General features: G+C 38.1%; 1 protein-coding gene across 3 annotated transcripts in view; it reads right to left on the minus strand.

Annotated features, from left to right (window-relative positions):
- Positions 1 to 256: 256 nt before the first annotated feature.
- The window catches only part of cops3 (COP9 signalosome subunit 3), a 36,397-nt gene continuing 20,543 nt past the window's right edge, over positions 257 to 16,110 (minus strand). Inside the window, exons 8-12 of one of the 3 annotated variants that reach the window (XM_043711920.1) lie at positions 9,663 to 9,836; positions 7,765 to 7,851; positions 4,539 to 4,652; positions 3,013 to 3,093; positions 257 to 617 (exon numbers count right to left, since the gene is read on the minus strand). In XM_043711920.1, the coding sequence (XP_043567855.1) occupies positions 564 to 617; positions 3,013 to 3,093; positions 4,539 to 4,652; positions 7,765 to 7,851; positions 9,663 to 9,836 (510 nt within the window). In that variant the 3' untranslated portion in view covers positions 257 to 563. The remainder of the gene's footprint in view (positions 618 to 3,012; positions 3,094 to 4,538; positions 4,653 to 7,764; positions 7,852 to 9,662; positions 9,837 to 16,110) is intronic. The other 2 variants (XM_043711921.1, XM_043711922.1) reach the window with 2 other exon arrangements.

The raw sequence follows: 16,110 nt of genomic DNA on the forward strand, positions 1-16,110 counted from the left end.
AATAGTTTGAGTCCATTTGAGTTGCCAGGATTGAAATATTCCCAAGCCATTATGCTGATAAGAACTGCATCCCATTAGCAAAACAAGAACACAAGTTGAAAATAATGTTATTTGTATTGCTCTATTTTCATATAAGCCTAATTAAATCAGTTTAGTATGTTAATCCCAGTATTTGCTTGGAGTTAAATCTTCTAGAATCCTTCTCCGGTACTTTCCATTGGGACTCAGAAAATCAAGAAAAAGCAAAGAAACAAAATGAAGAAACAAAGTTCGGTTTTATTTAACACAGCTATACTGTTAACCATGAAACAGTGATATATAAAACAGCGACAGATTTGTTCCTACCCAGGAGATTTTTTTTGCCAAAACAGTTCTGAAAGCAATAACAACAGAGAGAAGCTTCTGATCAAAACCAACAGTTGATTTTCTTCCTGATGCTCACACGACTAAATCCATTCATCCCTCAGTTTCCTTTTTTTAAAAATCTTGCTGATGAATCAAATGCACCTTTTAAATTTATATCTTTTTGTTGCCGCAGCTCTCACAGACTGTTAGGATATTTTTTATGAATAACTCGATGCCTTGCTTCCTACATCATCTTCCTGGGTGCCCATGCTCTAGAAAAACAAGTCATGAAAATAACATGTCATAAGATTTTCTATACCTTCTATTCATAGAGCTACTGAAGAATGGTTCCTAACTTAACACTATATTGTGATATGAGTTAGCTTATTATAGCATGAAATGTTTTAGCAAAAAGCAGTTGCTTCCAAGTTACATTATGACAAATGTAAAGTATTAAGTGCAGTAAAATAATATTTTCTATCACTTATTGAATCAATAGCTTGTCAAACCCATCGCTATTTTAGAAATTTCTGATGCATTTTGATCTAGTTTCACCTGGATAAATAACTGGCCCTCCAGTGCCGCAGGACTAGAAACGTCTGCAAATTCTCAAAGCACCCTGCTGTTAGCAGTATCAGAGTTATCACGACAGAGTGGGAGGCCACTTGGCCTGCATGCCATCAATGCTGGTGCTTTATAGAGCAAAGTCTATCCCCCACTATCCCTTTAGATACACATGCTTATTTTTCTCAAGTGCCCATCCGATTCCAGACTGAAACCACTGATCATCTCCCACTTCCATCATCCCCACGGGAACAGAATGTTGCAGGTTCTCATTTGCTGCATAAAACATTATTCCTTACATTCCCCCCTTGCCAAAAGCCTCCAATCTATATTCCTTAATCTTTGCAACAGGAAGCTAATGAGGGCTGTTTTTCAATGGCTATGATATATCAATCTGTCATGAGCTTGCACACATCGAGCAAATCACCCTTCAACCTCCTTCACCAATCTAACCTTACATCTAAATTTTATGTTTGGAACCATTATGGTTAATTTCCTCGACATCAACTCTCAAAGTATGCGGATGAATTAGCCCACCAATCCCCAAACACCTGGAAAAACTAAAACTGGGGGTGACCAATCTGAGAAATGTCACCACATAAATAGAAAGGACAGAATCAGTGAGGAGTTATAACTGTTTCTCACTGACCAGTTCATTGCAGGAGCAGTGAGGCAAATAAGTGGTGGCATTGGGTGATTCACAATGAAGGGCATGATAGGAGACAGAAGAGGAGGCGGCTGCAAGAAGGGGCAAAGAGGGAGCGCAGGAGAAAGCCAGTATGGAGAAAGAGGCTATCAAAGATTTGTACAGTAAGGAAGAGATTGCCTGAGGGATTTACATCAGAACGTGCTGCCTGCTGAAAGATACAGGGTTGGAAGGAGGAGACCCCAAAAGGGATGCAAGAGTGTAGTAGGAAGGAAGCTACATGATAGACATTGGAGGAAGGAAGCTTCAAGTGAGACATATAGCAAAAGAAAGACGCTGCATGAGGGACAGCTGCAAAAAAGTTTGGAGAATGGAGCAAGAGAAGCTGCAAAGAGAAGAGAACAATTTTAAGCCTATCAACAAAGAAACACTCAGCTAACTGGGAGTCAGGAAAAATTGCAATCACTGAGGTAATGAATTCCTTACAAATAAATGTGTGATCCCTCATTTAAGACTGTATAAATTCACTATATCCTTTCATCACGTAATACTGCCTGAATGTTATTGTGAAGAACTGTGTGCATCAGTTGTTAATTTTAACTGAGATTTTGTTTTCTAGGCTTTCATGGGATGTAGGCACTTCTAACAAAGCTAGCATTTTTTACCCATCCTAATTACCCTTGAATTGAGTGGTTTGCTAGGCCATTTCAGATGACAATTAAGAATCGATCCCACCACTGCGTGAAGAGAGTCACATATAAGCTTGGCAGGGTAAAAGCAGTAGATTTCTTTCCCTACAGAATATTAATGAATCAGATGGGTCTTACAATAATCCTAATGTATGACGGGCTGTAGGTTGTAGCTTTCATTTTGTGTAGGTGTTGGAGGAACATTAGCCTTGGCCTCTACCATTCGATGGACGGTTATGTGCGTGTACATGCGTGTGCATTTGTGAGTGTGTGCTGATGTCAGCTGTTTTGAAAAAAAGAACTTTTGTTGGTTAAAACATATTTGTTGCCTTGTGGCTATTTTAATACTACAGCATCTACAAAGTTAATGCTTACCCTGTATGTTGTGGTTTTATGTTTAATAGAGGCTAATTGTTCAAAACATTGTTGAATTCTTTCAAATCTGCTTCCGTGGGAATCCAAATACCCAATATGTCAACACGACTACAGAATATATTATTAGATTGTACTGCATCATTCAATAAATAAGTTCGTGAGAACAATAAACACACAAGAAAATCTAAATATCTCAGTTAAAAAAAAGTGACATGTCCTGCATCCTTTGAAGACCTTCATAACTTCACTTAAGTGTGCTGACCATAATCACAACTGCAGCAGTTCAAGATGGTAGTCCACTTGCACTCTCTGAGGGCAACTAGAGTCGGGCAATAAATGTTCACGTGGTCCACGTGACAGTAAATGAAATTAGTCCTACCATCCATTTCTTACCTTCTGTACAAACTGAGGATTAACAGTGATTTCCTGATCCATCGTTTTCAGTTTTTCATCTAACTCTATACATTTCTGCATCTAAAGGTTAAAATAAAACAAACATGTTTGGCGATTACACATTATTTGCTTTTTCAGGACCTGTTTTCTGATTAACTAATATATTCTGAAAATATTAAATATCATGCGTAAGCACACAATTCCTTTTTGTTTCAGTTGACTTGCTCTGGTATTAGGTAACACATCTGAGATTCAGCATTTTGAAATATAAATGTCCATGTTCATGTTTCTAATTGAATGCACAAAGTCACAGTATTTTCGCCATTGGGTTCCTATAATTCTCAAATTCTGAAAATCTTAGCTAACCTTACTGACTGAAACTCTACACGTAAAATAAGAGCACATTTAATAGTTAGAAACAAACTCGAAAAATTACATTTTTCAGAATGAGATCATTACAGTTTATGTTGAACAGAATGCATGTTTTTAATGCATTTTCAGGTCTTCATTACGTCTTTCTTTGAAGACCTCAAACTTTCATAAGAACCTGGGTTTAAGTTGATATCTTCTGCCCAGAATGATGACATCAAACTAAATTGGATTACACATCAATACTAATTAGTTATGCCAAGGAATATTCTTTTCTTCCTCTTTCAGCAATTTTTATTCTAAGCTTTTCAGAAGTATCTGAAGAACACAGGACAAATTTCAAAAGATTTTCTCAAGATAAAACTCGCATTTAGTACGTTACTTGCAGATGAATATCAAACTAGGAGTAATAATTACAAGTTAGTCACTAATAAATCCATCAAAGAAACTCCAGGACTCAGGATGGTTAGCATGTGGAAGAAAGGAAAATTCAGCAAATGCTGGAAATCTGAAATGAAAACAGAATATCCTGGAGGAACTCAGCACATCTGGAAGCAGCTATAGAGAGAGAAACAGAGTTAACATTTTGAGTCCAATATGACTCCTCGTTAGAACATAGTTGCTCAAACCGAGTAAAAAACTTTTGTGAGACAAAAGGAAAGTAACGATGGATGGGACATGTTGAGGGCTCTTTTCAAGAAAGCAGAAAGCCTTTGGACCCACCCAATGGGGGACAGACATGGAGAGCTGTGAAGAAGAGTTATATTGTATTGAAATATTAACTCTTCCTCATAACTCACAACTGTTTGTGCCACATCACTTACCATTCAGCCAAAAGAAAAGCACATATTTGACAGAAGATAAAGTGAAAGGCAAACAACATGACAAAGAGTCAGAGGATACAATCTATATCCATTATATGATTAACTAGAAAATAACAATAGTGCAATAACTGTCAGCAGTTCCATGTAATTTATAAATCAGAACCCAGAGATGCTAATCATATATCCTCTATATACTTTCAGGCAGTTGAACACTATAGTATTGCTACTCTCAGTAATTGTGACTATGGCAAGTGACATATTCGATTGTGAATTTCATTACTGTTTCAATTGTAGAAGTCTGCATTCAGTTATGAATGACAAATTACTTGTTACCTCATGGTCAATGTTGAGAAGCATAGCTGGGTTATTATATTTCTCTGGGTTGTCATGGAAACTGACCATTCCATCCTTCTGATTAATACTAGCATAAATTTCCCCATCATCTATCTGAAAGAAAGTTAATGTCATGAAATCAAAGACAAATTATTCTCATCAGCAAATGAAACAAAAGAATTTTACTAAATTAATTCACAAAGATAAAAATACTAAAATAAATTTCCTCAAGAGGGAACATAATCACAACATATTCTGGTCATAGCAGCAATTAGGCACTACAATTGGCTCTTGACTACATTATGGAGCAATAGGTCAGTGTGAGTTCCCTACTGATTGCTAGCTAATGACCTCTGCTGAAGAAAATGGATTTGTAAAATGTTGCATAATCAACTGGGTAAAATATCCCACTGGCATTCACCAACTAGACAGTAGGGCAAGAAAACAGTTAAACATGAGCCCACTCTGCCCAAAACAACATCACATTAAAAACAGCAGAACTAGAACAATGATTTAAATGCCAGATGTTATACGTAGCAGCAGAAAGAACAGGGAGAAGGCCTGTAAATGCCAAATCTCCATTCAATTAGATAATAGTTGGTGAATACCTCAATTCCATTTATCCACCTTTGCTCCAGTTCCTTCGAACTCCTTAACAAGAGTCGCAATCAGAGTTTTGAAAATTTCAATTGACCCAACATTAGTATTTTGAAAAAGAGAGACAGCAGATTTTGTTTTCTCATCTTATGAAAAGGTGCTTCCTAATTTCACTATATGGCCTAGCCCTACTTTTAAGATTATAACCTCTTGGACTGGATTTTCTGGGAACATTGGGCACGATGTTCCCCTTTCCAGGTGGGGAAATAATGCGACATATTGGCATCTGGAGAGAAACTCACCTCCTTTTCACTAGCTCAGTAAGTTCTTCAGGAATGTGTAGGTTAGGTGCATTAGTCAGGGGAAATGGAAAGCAATGGGGTAGGGGAATGGTCTCGGTGGGTTATTCTTCAGAGGTTCAGTGTGGACTTGTTGGGCCAAATGGCATGTTTTCCACACTGTAGGGATTCTGTGATTCTATGATATGGTCCAACTCAACTACCACTAAATAAGGATCTTTCCTGGTTAATCAATTAATAGCCTCAATTAACTGCTTTCCTGATCAAATGCCTCCCTGCTGGCAGGAATGGCAGCTAGTTTCTCGATCAAGAAACGAGAGCAATCTGCTTGCTTTGTTTTTTTTTTGTTTGGATGGTGAAACCTCCAATTGCATTAATCAGAGACAGTCTGAGGTATGGACAGGGATCAAGAGAGTGATATCTGAAAGCGAACTTTTGTCATTGTTTCTGATAGCTTCTTCCCCACTAGTAGAGTATAAAACATATGCTGGATCCCCCAACAAGTACATCTTGCTTGTGATCCAGGATGCCAGTATGGAGGCCTGTAATTCACATCAATGATCATTCATCAACCCTTAATGAGCTAATTATTGAGCAACTGCAAAGATTTCATCAGTGGTAGGGATGGCACACCAGTGGCCACCTATCACGCTCATTTCCAGATTTAAAGAAATGGAAAAATTCCACCCATAGTTTAAGTCAACTTTATCCTATCTATATTTTTCAATACACCTTGATTAGATCACCCCTCAACCTTGTAAGATTAAATGAGTGTTTCATATTTAAAATCTTTAAACACAGGTACCATTCTGGTGAATCTGTTTTGTATACTCATCAAGGTAAACACTTCTTTTCTGTGGCTCCATGTCCAAAACTGAATATACTATTCCAGACCATTGCTCTACAAATGAAGCATAATTTTTCATCTTTGAATTTCACAGCCTTTGAATTAAAGGTCAACATTCAATTAACTTTTTTGATTATTTTTCAACCTGCTCATTAACTCCTGCAATCTGCATATATGGATGCTCCAAGTCCTTTGATCTGTGTAATTCCTAGCTTCTCACCACAAAGAAAATATTCCAATTTGTCTTATTCATATCCCGACTTTCCACTTCCTCACACTGAACTCCATTTGCCAACATTCTGAATCCCCATTTGAAACAACTTCTTCCCACATACACAACTTACTGTGATTCCAAACTCAGTGTTAGCTAAGACACTTGGATGTGAAAGTCTCAATTCCTTCCTCCTTGATGAAAAGCTCATGTATAACATAATATGATAGTTTGAATAACCATCTCCATTTTGTGAAGCTAAATGTTATGGTTCTGTTTATCCAATTTTGGACACATGGAGGTGGACTGGGGTAGATAATTGATTTAAAGCTGGCCCAGCAGCTTGCGGCTGGTGTCAGAATTTTTAGGGATTTCCTGCTGAAAAATATGAGAAACATTGAATCTATCCACCAAATATAGGTGGACACATTCAAAGTCCAGGTCCTTATGAACACTATTTGTCATATCCTTGTCAATTTAGAGACATTCAAAACAACGTTGCTTTATGTACAGAAGATAGGGTTGTGGGGGGAGGTGAGAGAGAGAGAGAGAGAGAGAGAGAGAGAGAGAGAGAGAGAGAGACACTAACTAAAGGAAGAGAGGAGCAATTGGACAAAGGGTTGATCACAATCTGGCTAGAAGGGTGAAGAGTTGTTAATGGAGACTGTTAGTGGCTAACAATACCCATCCCCCCACCCTATCTTCTGTAAATAAACCAACATTTTCATAACTACCATCAGTTCTAAGGAAAGGTCACCAGACCTGAAATGTTATCTTTGATTTCTCTTCACAGATGCTGCTAGACCTGCTGAGCTTTTCCAGCAATTTTTGTTTTAAATTCTTGGTGCCTTGTAAATGACTTCCCCCACCACGTGAAATCGTACTTTGCCATTAAAACCTTGGACAATGCTAAAGTCCTCTTTTGAATCTTTTTCGTATCACATTCTGCTTTAATGAAAACAGTCCTAATATTTCAAGCCTCCTCTCATAACTATAAATTTCTATTATTAGCAGAACATTGATGAATGTACATTGTACACTATGCAGGTCTTTTTTTCCATAACAGAAAACTCAAAACTGCATGGAGTACTGTTTAACTGTGGTCTGACCAGTATTTTCTGCTCCAACTTACATAAATCCCAAATGTCATTGACCTTTATGTCTTCATCTACCTGCCTTTCCTTTTTTAGGGACTGATGGATTTGATTTTTTGTTAACATAAACTCTTTGGTAACTGCTTGCTTTCTTCTTTTGTCATCTAAAAGGCCTTACCATGTGAAGCACATATTTCTCTGCTTCTTGAGCACCTGATAATTGTACCCTACTAGCCATGTCTTGTAAGGACAATGTCAAAAATGTCTGCAAGAGAAAAATGAGACATGTTTTAACATAACAGAAAAGGTCAGAAATACTACTGATTGACCAGGTGTGTCTTCAAAAAGAAAAGACAAGTTCCAGTTATACACACTTTATTTTAAACTCTACATAATTTGAAACAATGAAATTGTTTTGTAGGAATTTAAAGCAATAACAACAGCAGATATTGGATTTATTACAAAATATTCAATGGTGTAAAATCAAAACTACATTTTAGGAAGTGGTAATAGAACTTGAATTTTAACAAGACACTTAATTTTACACTTTTTTTTAAAGAACGAACTCCTTCAAGACTTTAAAAATATGATGTGTGTTTTTGTTAGAGGTGTAGGAATTTGGAAGGTCCCTATTTCAAGTAAAATGCCTGACTTGACTTGGATATGGGTGTTAAAAGTTGTCCTCAAAATTGGTGGGATTTAGATTAGATTAGTTTCTCTATAGTGTGGAAACAGGTCCTTTGGCCCAACAAATCCACACCGAGCCTCCGAAGAGCAACCCACTTGGACCCATTCCCCTACATTCACCACTGACTAATGCACCTAACACTACAGGCAATTTAGCATGGCCAATTGACCTAACCTGCACATCTTTGGACTGTGGGAGGAAACAGGAGCACCCAGAGGAAACCCACGCAGACACAGGGAGAATGTGCAAACTCCACACAGACAGTTACCCAAGGTGGGAATTGAACCCAGGTCTCGGACGCTGTGAGAAAGGACAGAAGAAGAAAAAATAAATCGTTATCCAATGCCCACTACTACTACGTACATTAGTACAAATTTTAAAACAACCCCATCTATACTTGGACCGTGTCTTCATATGTATTATATCAATTTTCCCCATTGATAACATTCAGTTTGAATGATACCAAGTTAAAATTATTTTATTTAATAAATAATTGATATCAGTATGGAAACTCACAATTGTATTTTGTGAGTATACAGTTTGTGTTTCACTTTCTTGCCAAATTCTTCCTCCAAAATTATGTTGATCTTTTATTGGAATTAATGTTTGAGGAAGTCAAAGATTCATCTTAAGTTTCCAACCATGTGCAAGTCTTCAAACTGGATATGGCAGAATATCCAGATGAACAGATGTCTACAAAAGGCATCAATTCATACATTTCCAGCCAGGGTCTCTATCAGCATTCCTGATTGTTAAATTAACGGCCAATTTCCTTAGCATGCACAAAAGACACAATTCAAACCATAACGCCTCAATAACATTCCCAGATGAGATCAACTAACACTGCACAGAGCATAGCAATGGCAGAGCCTTAATTTTCCAACACTTGCCTCAATCATTTATCCCAGCTATTGAGGCACAAATCCGCAAGTTTTCTTTTAACCTATTCACAGCTTGGGGGCATAATCAGCAGGCCACTCCTATTTGTCCTGAGAGTTAAGCGTCAACCACATTGCTGAGTCTAATTTGCATGGAGACGAAACTAGGTAAAGATGCCATGGTGGGATTTTACCTCATGTCTACAGAACATTAATCTGGATTTCTGAATTACTAGTCCAGTGACATTACCACTATGCCCCCTCCCCTACCAAGTTGATATGTGCTTTGAAACAAATGAATTCAACATTTTAGTATCTGAAATAACTTGAACAAATTACAAAGCAAACCATCTAAGCCAGGTAAAAGACTTCAAGAATATTTTTCAGGAAAAATAAACACTGGAAAATATTATAATTGGAAACTTGAGAACGAACGAAAGCTATGCAGACAGGCGTATTCAGCAACCGATATTTTAGTTATGATGTACGTTTTATGTGGATAGACCTTACCTTTGTTAGCCTCTGAATGTTCTTTTTATAAAGAGAGGACAAGCACTGTTTGACAAGTCCCATGTTGTTCTCTCTCGTGAATGTTTCACTGTGTTTGTTCACCACATTTCGAAGTTCTGCTGGGTTATTTGTTGCATACACTTGTGCTAATTCATGGTAGGCATTACTAAGAGGCTGTATAAGGACAGACAAAATAAGACTTAGCTTACCTTGTTAATCCAAAAACAGCAACTAATACATTTTTCAACTGATAGAAAAATGAAAAAATGTAAATGGAAAATTACATTATATTACATTACATATGTTGTTTTCAAATAAGATATCTTGTATTATTTGTTCATTTATTTACATTAAAGACAAGCTAAAAACCTTTAGGATAGATTAGTTATTAGACATTCTTTTTTGTCATTTTATGTGATTCCTCTGCCATCATTTGAACTTCACCACTAATTGCATAGGCTTCAGTTGAAGATGCTTTTGTGAGCAGCACAGCTAACAATAAATTCCCAGCCCTGAAATCATAAGATCAATCAGAATATTAATGATTTAAATACTGCTGAGTTTCACACTCTGAAGGCACAATGGGAGAAAAGTTTCATTCTACTTAACAGCAGTTCCTGTAATTCAGTGATTGCTTATTATTGTATCCAAATTACCTATTTCAGCAGAGTAATGATATTTTATCAAATTATCTTGCCAATGCAGAAAAGGCAAGAGAAGAAACAGTTGCCCTTTAACTGTTGGTTTCAAAAACATCCATAAACAGTTCCTAGCTCACTTTTTCTCTTACAATTTCCCATGTCTACATTTACAATCAAAATATGTTTCTGTCACTTCATCATTCTGCATTTATTACCTCCTCCCAAGTGACAGGAGTGGCCATCGTGGCTTAGTTCTGCAACTATCAGCTTTATAGCCTACACTACAAGAAAAACTCCAATGCTGCAAGGAACTCTGTGCCTTTGCTTGCAAAATTGTGACTAGCTTCTCAATACGTAAAAAAATAAGGTTTGTCTATAAAAACAGAAATCAAACTACGTGCACATTCATAGGTACAAAGAAGTTCTCTACCTCCTGAAAAAAGTAGTATATAAAAAAAAAAGCAAAAAGCAGTCTATATCCAGGATACTCAGACATTAAAAAGAAAGGCCAAAAAAAGAGAGAGCAGCAGCAAAAATGAATTTTAAAAATTTGTAACTGATATCAAGGATAATAAAACTTTAAATTCATATTTACATTAAAAAGGGTAATCAAAGCAAATGTTGTGTCTTTTAAAAATGTGGGTAATGCAATAAATGAAAATAAGAAAATGGCTAGATTATTGAATAAATTGTCAGCAATGTAGAGGAGGTGGATAATATTCCTAACATTCAAGGTAAATTAAAAATTCATCAAGGACTGGAATCTATTACGGTTAACATAAGAAAGATGTTAATTGTAGGATGAGAAAGAAAGTGGCACTGAAGACTGACAAAACCCCACATCAAGGATAACAGATGCTTTAGCATAATCTTCTTCAATTTAAAGAGACAATCAAGGGAACTGTGGAACTGCAAATATTACCTATTACTTAAGAAAGGTAAGTGAGAGAAACCAGAAAATTATAGGTGTGTTCATACAACATCTGTTATGGGAAAGTTATTGAAATCAGCAATTAAGGACAAGGTGATAAGACTACTTCAAGTAGTTTGAGTTGAGAGCTAACATAGAGACTTAAAGAATATGTTGGATCTAAGTAACGAACTGAATTTTTTGAAGAACTAACTAAGTTGTCAATGGGGCAATGTCTTTTAAAGTAATTTATATAATATCCAGAAGGCATACAATAGTTTTAACAAACAGGATAAAGCTAAAGTTCACTGAATTAGAAGCAAATTTTCATCATTTATATAAATGATTTGGATGTGAATAAAGCAGGCATGGTTAGTATTTTTGGAGATGACACCAATATAGGTGGTGTAGTGGACAGTGAAGATGATTATCTAAGAGTATAATGGAACCTTGATCAAAGGACAATGGGCTGAGAAGTGGCAAATGGAGTTTAATTTACATAAATGTGGGGGGGTGTTGCATTTTGGTGAGGCAAACCAGGGTAGGACTTATACAGTTAATGGTAGGACTCTGTGGAGCGTTGCTCAAACAAAGAGACCTCGGATGCAGGCACATTGCTTCTTGAAAGCAATGTCACAGGTAGACAGGGTGGTGAAGGTGTTGTTTGGCACGTTTACCATCATTGGTCAGAGTACAGGGTATAGGAGGTGGGACATCATGTTGTAGCTATAGAGGACATTGGTAAAGTCACTTTTAGAATACTGCGTAAAAGTCTGGTTGCCTTTCTACAGGAAGGATGTTGCTAAACTTGAAAGGGTGCAGAAACGATTGACAAGGACATTGCCAGAGAGACAGAGAGAGAGACTTATGGTGTCTGACAATGATTGTGCTGGAACTTCAACTGTTCATTATATTTCATTAATGACTTAGATAACATGAGAGTTCTATATATCCGATTCTGTCAATGAAGCAAAGATTGGCAGTTTAGGAACGTAACATAAGAACGAGGGTCATCTGGCCCTTCGAGCCCTCTCCACCATTCAATAAGATCATGGCTGATCTCTGTTTCCTCAACTCCAATTGCCCACCCTCTCACCATAACCCTTAATTCCTTTACTGATCAAAAAAATATTTATGTTAGCTTTAAAAACATAAACAAGGAAGCCTCAACTATTTCACTGAGCATGGAATTCCACAGATTCACAACCCTTTGGGTGAAGAAATTCCTTCTCAATTCTGTCCTAAATCTGCTCCTCCTAAGTTTGAGGCTATGCCCTCTTGTTATAGTTTCATATGTCAGTTGAATCAACCTCCCTGCTTCTCTTATCTATTCCCTTCAAAATTTTATATGATTCTATAAGATTCCTCCCAACTCTTCTAAATTTCAATGAATATAATCCCAGTCTACTCAGTCTCTCCTCATAAGCCAACCATCTCAACTCCAGAATCAACCTAGTAAATCTCTTCTGCACCCCCTCCATGCCAGTACATCCTTTCTCAAGAGACCAAAATTGCACTCAGTACCCCAGGTGTAGCCTCACGAGCACCCTATGCCGCTGCAACATAACTTCCCTGCTGTTAAACACAATCCCTCTAGCAATGAAGGACAAAATTCCATTTGCCTTCTTAATTACCTGTTGTACTGCAGACCAACCTTCTGCATTTCAGGCACAAGGACAGTCAGGTCCCTAGGCACAACAGCATGCTGCAATTTTTTACTGTTCAAATAATAGTCCTTTTGACTATTATTCCTACCAAAATAGATGACTTCACATTTATCAACATTGTACTCCATCTGCCAGACATTTGCCCACTCACTTAAACTATCTATATCCTTCTGCAAACTTTCAGAGTCCTCTGCACACTTTACTCAACCACACATCTTAGTGTCATCTGCAAATTTTGACACACTACACGTGGTCCCCAACTCCAAATCATCTAAGTAAATTGTAAACAAATGCAGTCCCAACACTGTTCCTTGAGGCACATCACAGAAAAGCACAATTTATCCCCACTCTTTGCTTCCTGTTAGTTAACCAATCCTCTATCCATGCTAATACATGGCCTGTAATATCATGCATCTTTATAAGAAAGAAGTAAAAATCACAATCCACAGAGATGTGATTTGAGATGTTAAATGAGGGGACAACACCATGGCAGAAAGAATTTAACAAGGATAAATGCAACATCACACATTTTTGACCAATGAAGAGAAGATCTGAGTATTATTTTAAAGGGTTAAAAGCTAGGAACACTGAAGGTTTAAAGATCCAAATGCAGCATAAATTTATGGTGCATGTAGGAATATTGTTTCTGCTAATGAGGAAATCTCAAACTAGGGGACATGGTCACAGAATAATAGGATACTAATAATAAATAATAACTCTGTAAATATTAAATTAAAACTGAGCTGCAATGCCTTGATTATGTTGAATGGCAGGGCAAGATTAAGGGGCTGAAAGGCCTGCACCTATTTTTTAATGTTCCTAACAATGCCAGATAGCCAGTAAACTAGTCAAAATGATCCCAAAACTAGATCATGTATTCAAGATCTCTAAATTAAAATGCATGTCACCTACACCGAATTAAACCTCATTAAACCACGTACTGGTGAGGTGAGGAATAGGGAGAGAAAGGAGTTGAACACGTGGCTACAGGGATGGTGCATGAGGGAAGGTTTCGGGTTTTTGGATAATTGGAGCTCTTTCTGGGGTAGGTAGGACGTCTATAAGCAGGATGGTCTTCATCTAAACCAGAGGGGTACCAATATCCTGGGTGGGAAATTCGCTAAAGCTATTAAGGTGGATTTAAACTAATACAGCAGGGGGATGGGAACCAAAATTGTAGGACAGGTACAGAAGAGGATAAGAGTAGGGAGTTCCAAAATCAAGTATCTGACACTGGCAAGCAAGAACCTGGTTTGAAGTGTGGAGCATCCGAAATAAAGTGGGTGAACTGGCAGCATGGGTTGGTACCTGGGACTTCGATGTTGTGGCCATTACACAGACGTGGATAGAGCAGGCACACGAATGGCTGTTGCAGGTTCCAGGATTCAGATGTTTCATTAAGAACAGAGAAGATGGTAAAGGGGGGGGGGGCGGCGGGAGGTGTGGCATTGTTGATCAGGGACAATATTACAGTTGTAGAAAGGATGTTTGGGGACTCGTTACCTGAGGTAGTATGGGCTGAAGTTAGAAACAGGAAAGGAGAAGTCACCATGCTGGGAGTTTTCTGTAGGCCTTCGAATAGTCCCAGAGATGTAGAGGAAAGGATAGCAAAGATGATTCGCGATAGGAGTGAGAGAGACAGGGTAGTTGTCATGGGAGACTTCAACGATCCAAATATTGACTGGGAACATTACAGTACGAGTACTATAGATGGCATCCAAGGAACAGGAGAATCGACATTTCGGGCATAAGCCCTTCTTCAGGAATGGCTTATGCCCGAAACGTCGATTCTCCTGTTCCTTGGATGCTGCCTGACCTGCTGCGCTTTTCCAGCAACACATTTTCAGCTCTGATCTCCAGCATCTGCAGCCCTCACTTTCTCCTCGAGTACTATAGATGGGTCAGTTTTTGTCCAGTGTGTGCAGGAGGACTTCCTAACACAATATGTAGACAGGCCTACAAGGGGCGAAGCCACTTTAGATTTAGTACTGGGTAACGAGCCTGGCCAGGTGTTAGATTTGGAAGGAGGTGAGCACTTTGGAGACAGCGATCACAATTCTGTCAGGTTTACTTTAGTGATGGAAAGGGATAGGTGTACTCCATCGAGCAAGAGTTACAGCTGGGGGGAAGGGAAATTACGATGCAATTAGGAAAGATTTAGGAAGCATAGAATGAGAAAGGAAACTGCAGGGGATGAGCACATTAAAAATGTGGAGCTTATTCAAGGAAAAGCTCCTGTGTGTCCTAGATAGGTATGTACCTGTCAGGCAGGGAGGAAGATATAGAACGCGTGCACCGTGGTTTACTAAGTGGAATCCCTGGTCAAGAAGAAGAAGGAGGCTTATGTTAGGACAAAATATGAAAACTCAGTTAGGGCACTTGAGGGTTGCAATGAAGTCAGGAAAGACCTAAAAAGAGAGCTCAGAAGAGCCAGGAGGAGACATGAGAAGTTGTTGGCGGATATGATCAGGGTTAACCCTAAGGCTTTCCATAGGTATGTCAGGAATAAAAGAATGACGAGAGTTAAATTAGGGCCAATCAAGGATAATAGTGGGAAGTTGTGTATGGAGTCAGAGGAGATAGGGGAAGCACTAAATAAATATTTTTCGACAGTGTTCACTATAGAAAATGAAAATGTTGGCGAGGAAGATACAGAGATACTTGCATCTAGACCATAAGAGATTGAGGTTCACAAGGAAGAGGTATTAGAAATATTGCAGTGTGAGAAAATAGACATGTCCCCTGGGCCGGATGGGATCTATCCTAGGATCCTCTGGATCCTCAAGGGAAGAGATTGCCAAGCCTTTGGCATTGATCTTCAAATCATCATTGTCTACAGGAATAGTGCCCGAGGACTGGAGGATAGCAAATGTGGTTCCCTTGTTCAAAAAGGGTAGTAGAGACAACCCTGGTAATTACAGACCAGTGAGTCTCACTTCAGTTGTTGGTAAAGTGTTGGAAAAGATTATAAGAGATAGGATTTATAACTATCTAGAGAAGAATAATCTGATCAGGAACAGTCAGCACGGTTTTGTGAAGGGTAGGTCGTGCCTAACGAATCTTATTGAGTTTTTTGACAAAGGGACCAAACAGTAGATGACAGTAAACCGGTTGATGTGGTGCATATGGATTTCAGCAAGGCGTTCAATAAGGTTCCCCTTAGTAGATTATACAAAATGTGGAGGAATGGGATTGTGGGAGACATAGCAGTTTGGATCAGTAATTGGCTT

This window comes from Chiloscyllium plagiosum, chromosome 21, assembly GCF_004010195.1.
Source record: "Chiloscyllium plagiosum isolate BGI_BamShark_2017 chromosome 21, ASM401019v2, whole genome shotgun sequence".
Taxonomy (NCBI): domain Eukaryota; kingdom Metazoa; phylum Chordata; class Chondrichthyes; order Orectolobiformes; family Hemiscylliidae; genus Chiloscyllium; species Chiloscyllium plagiosum.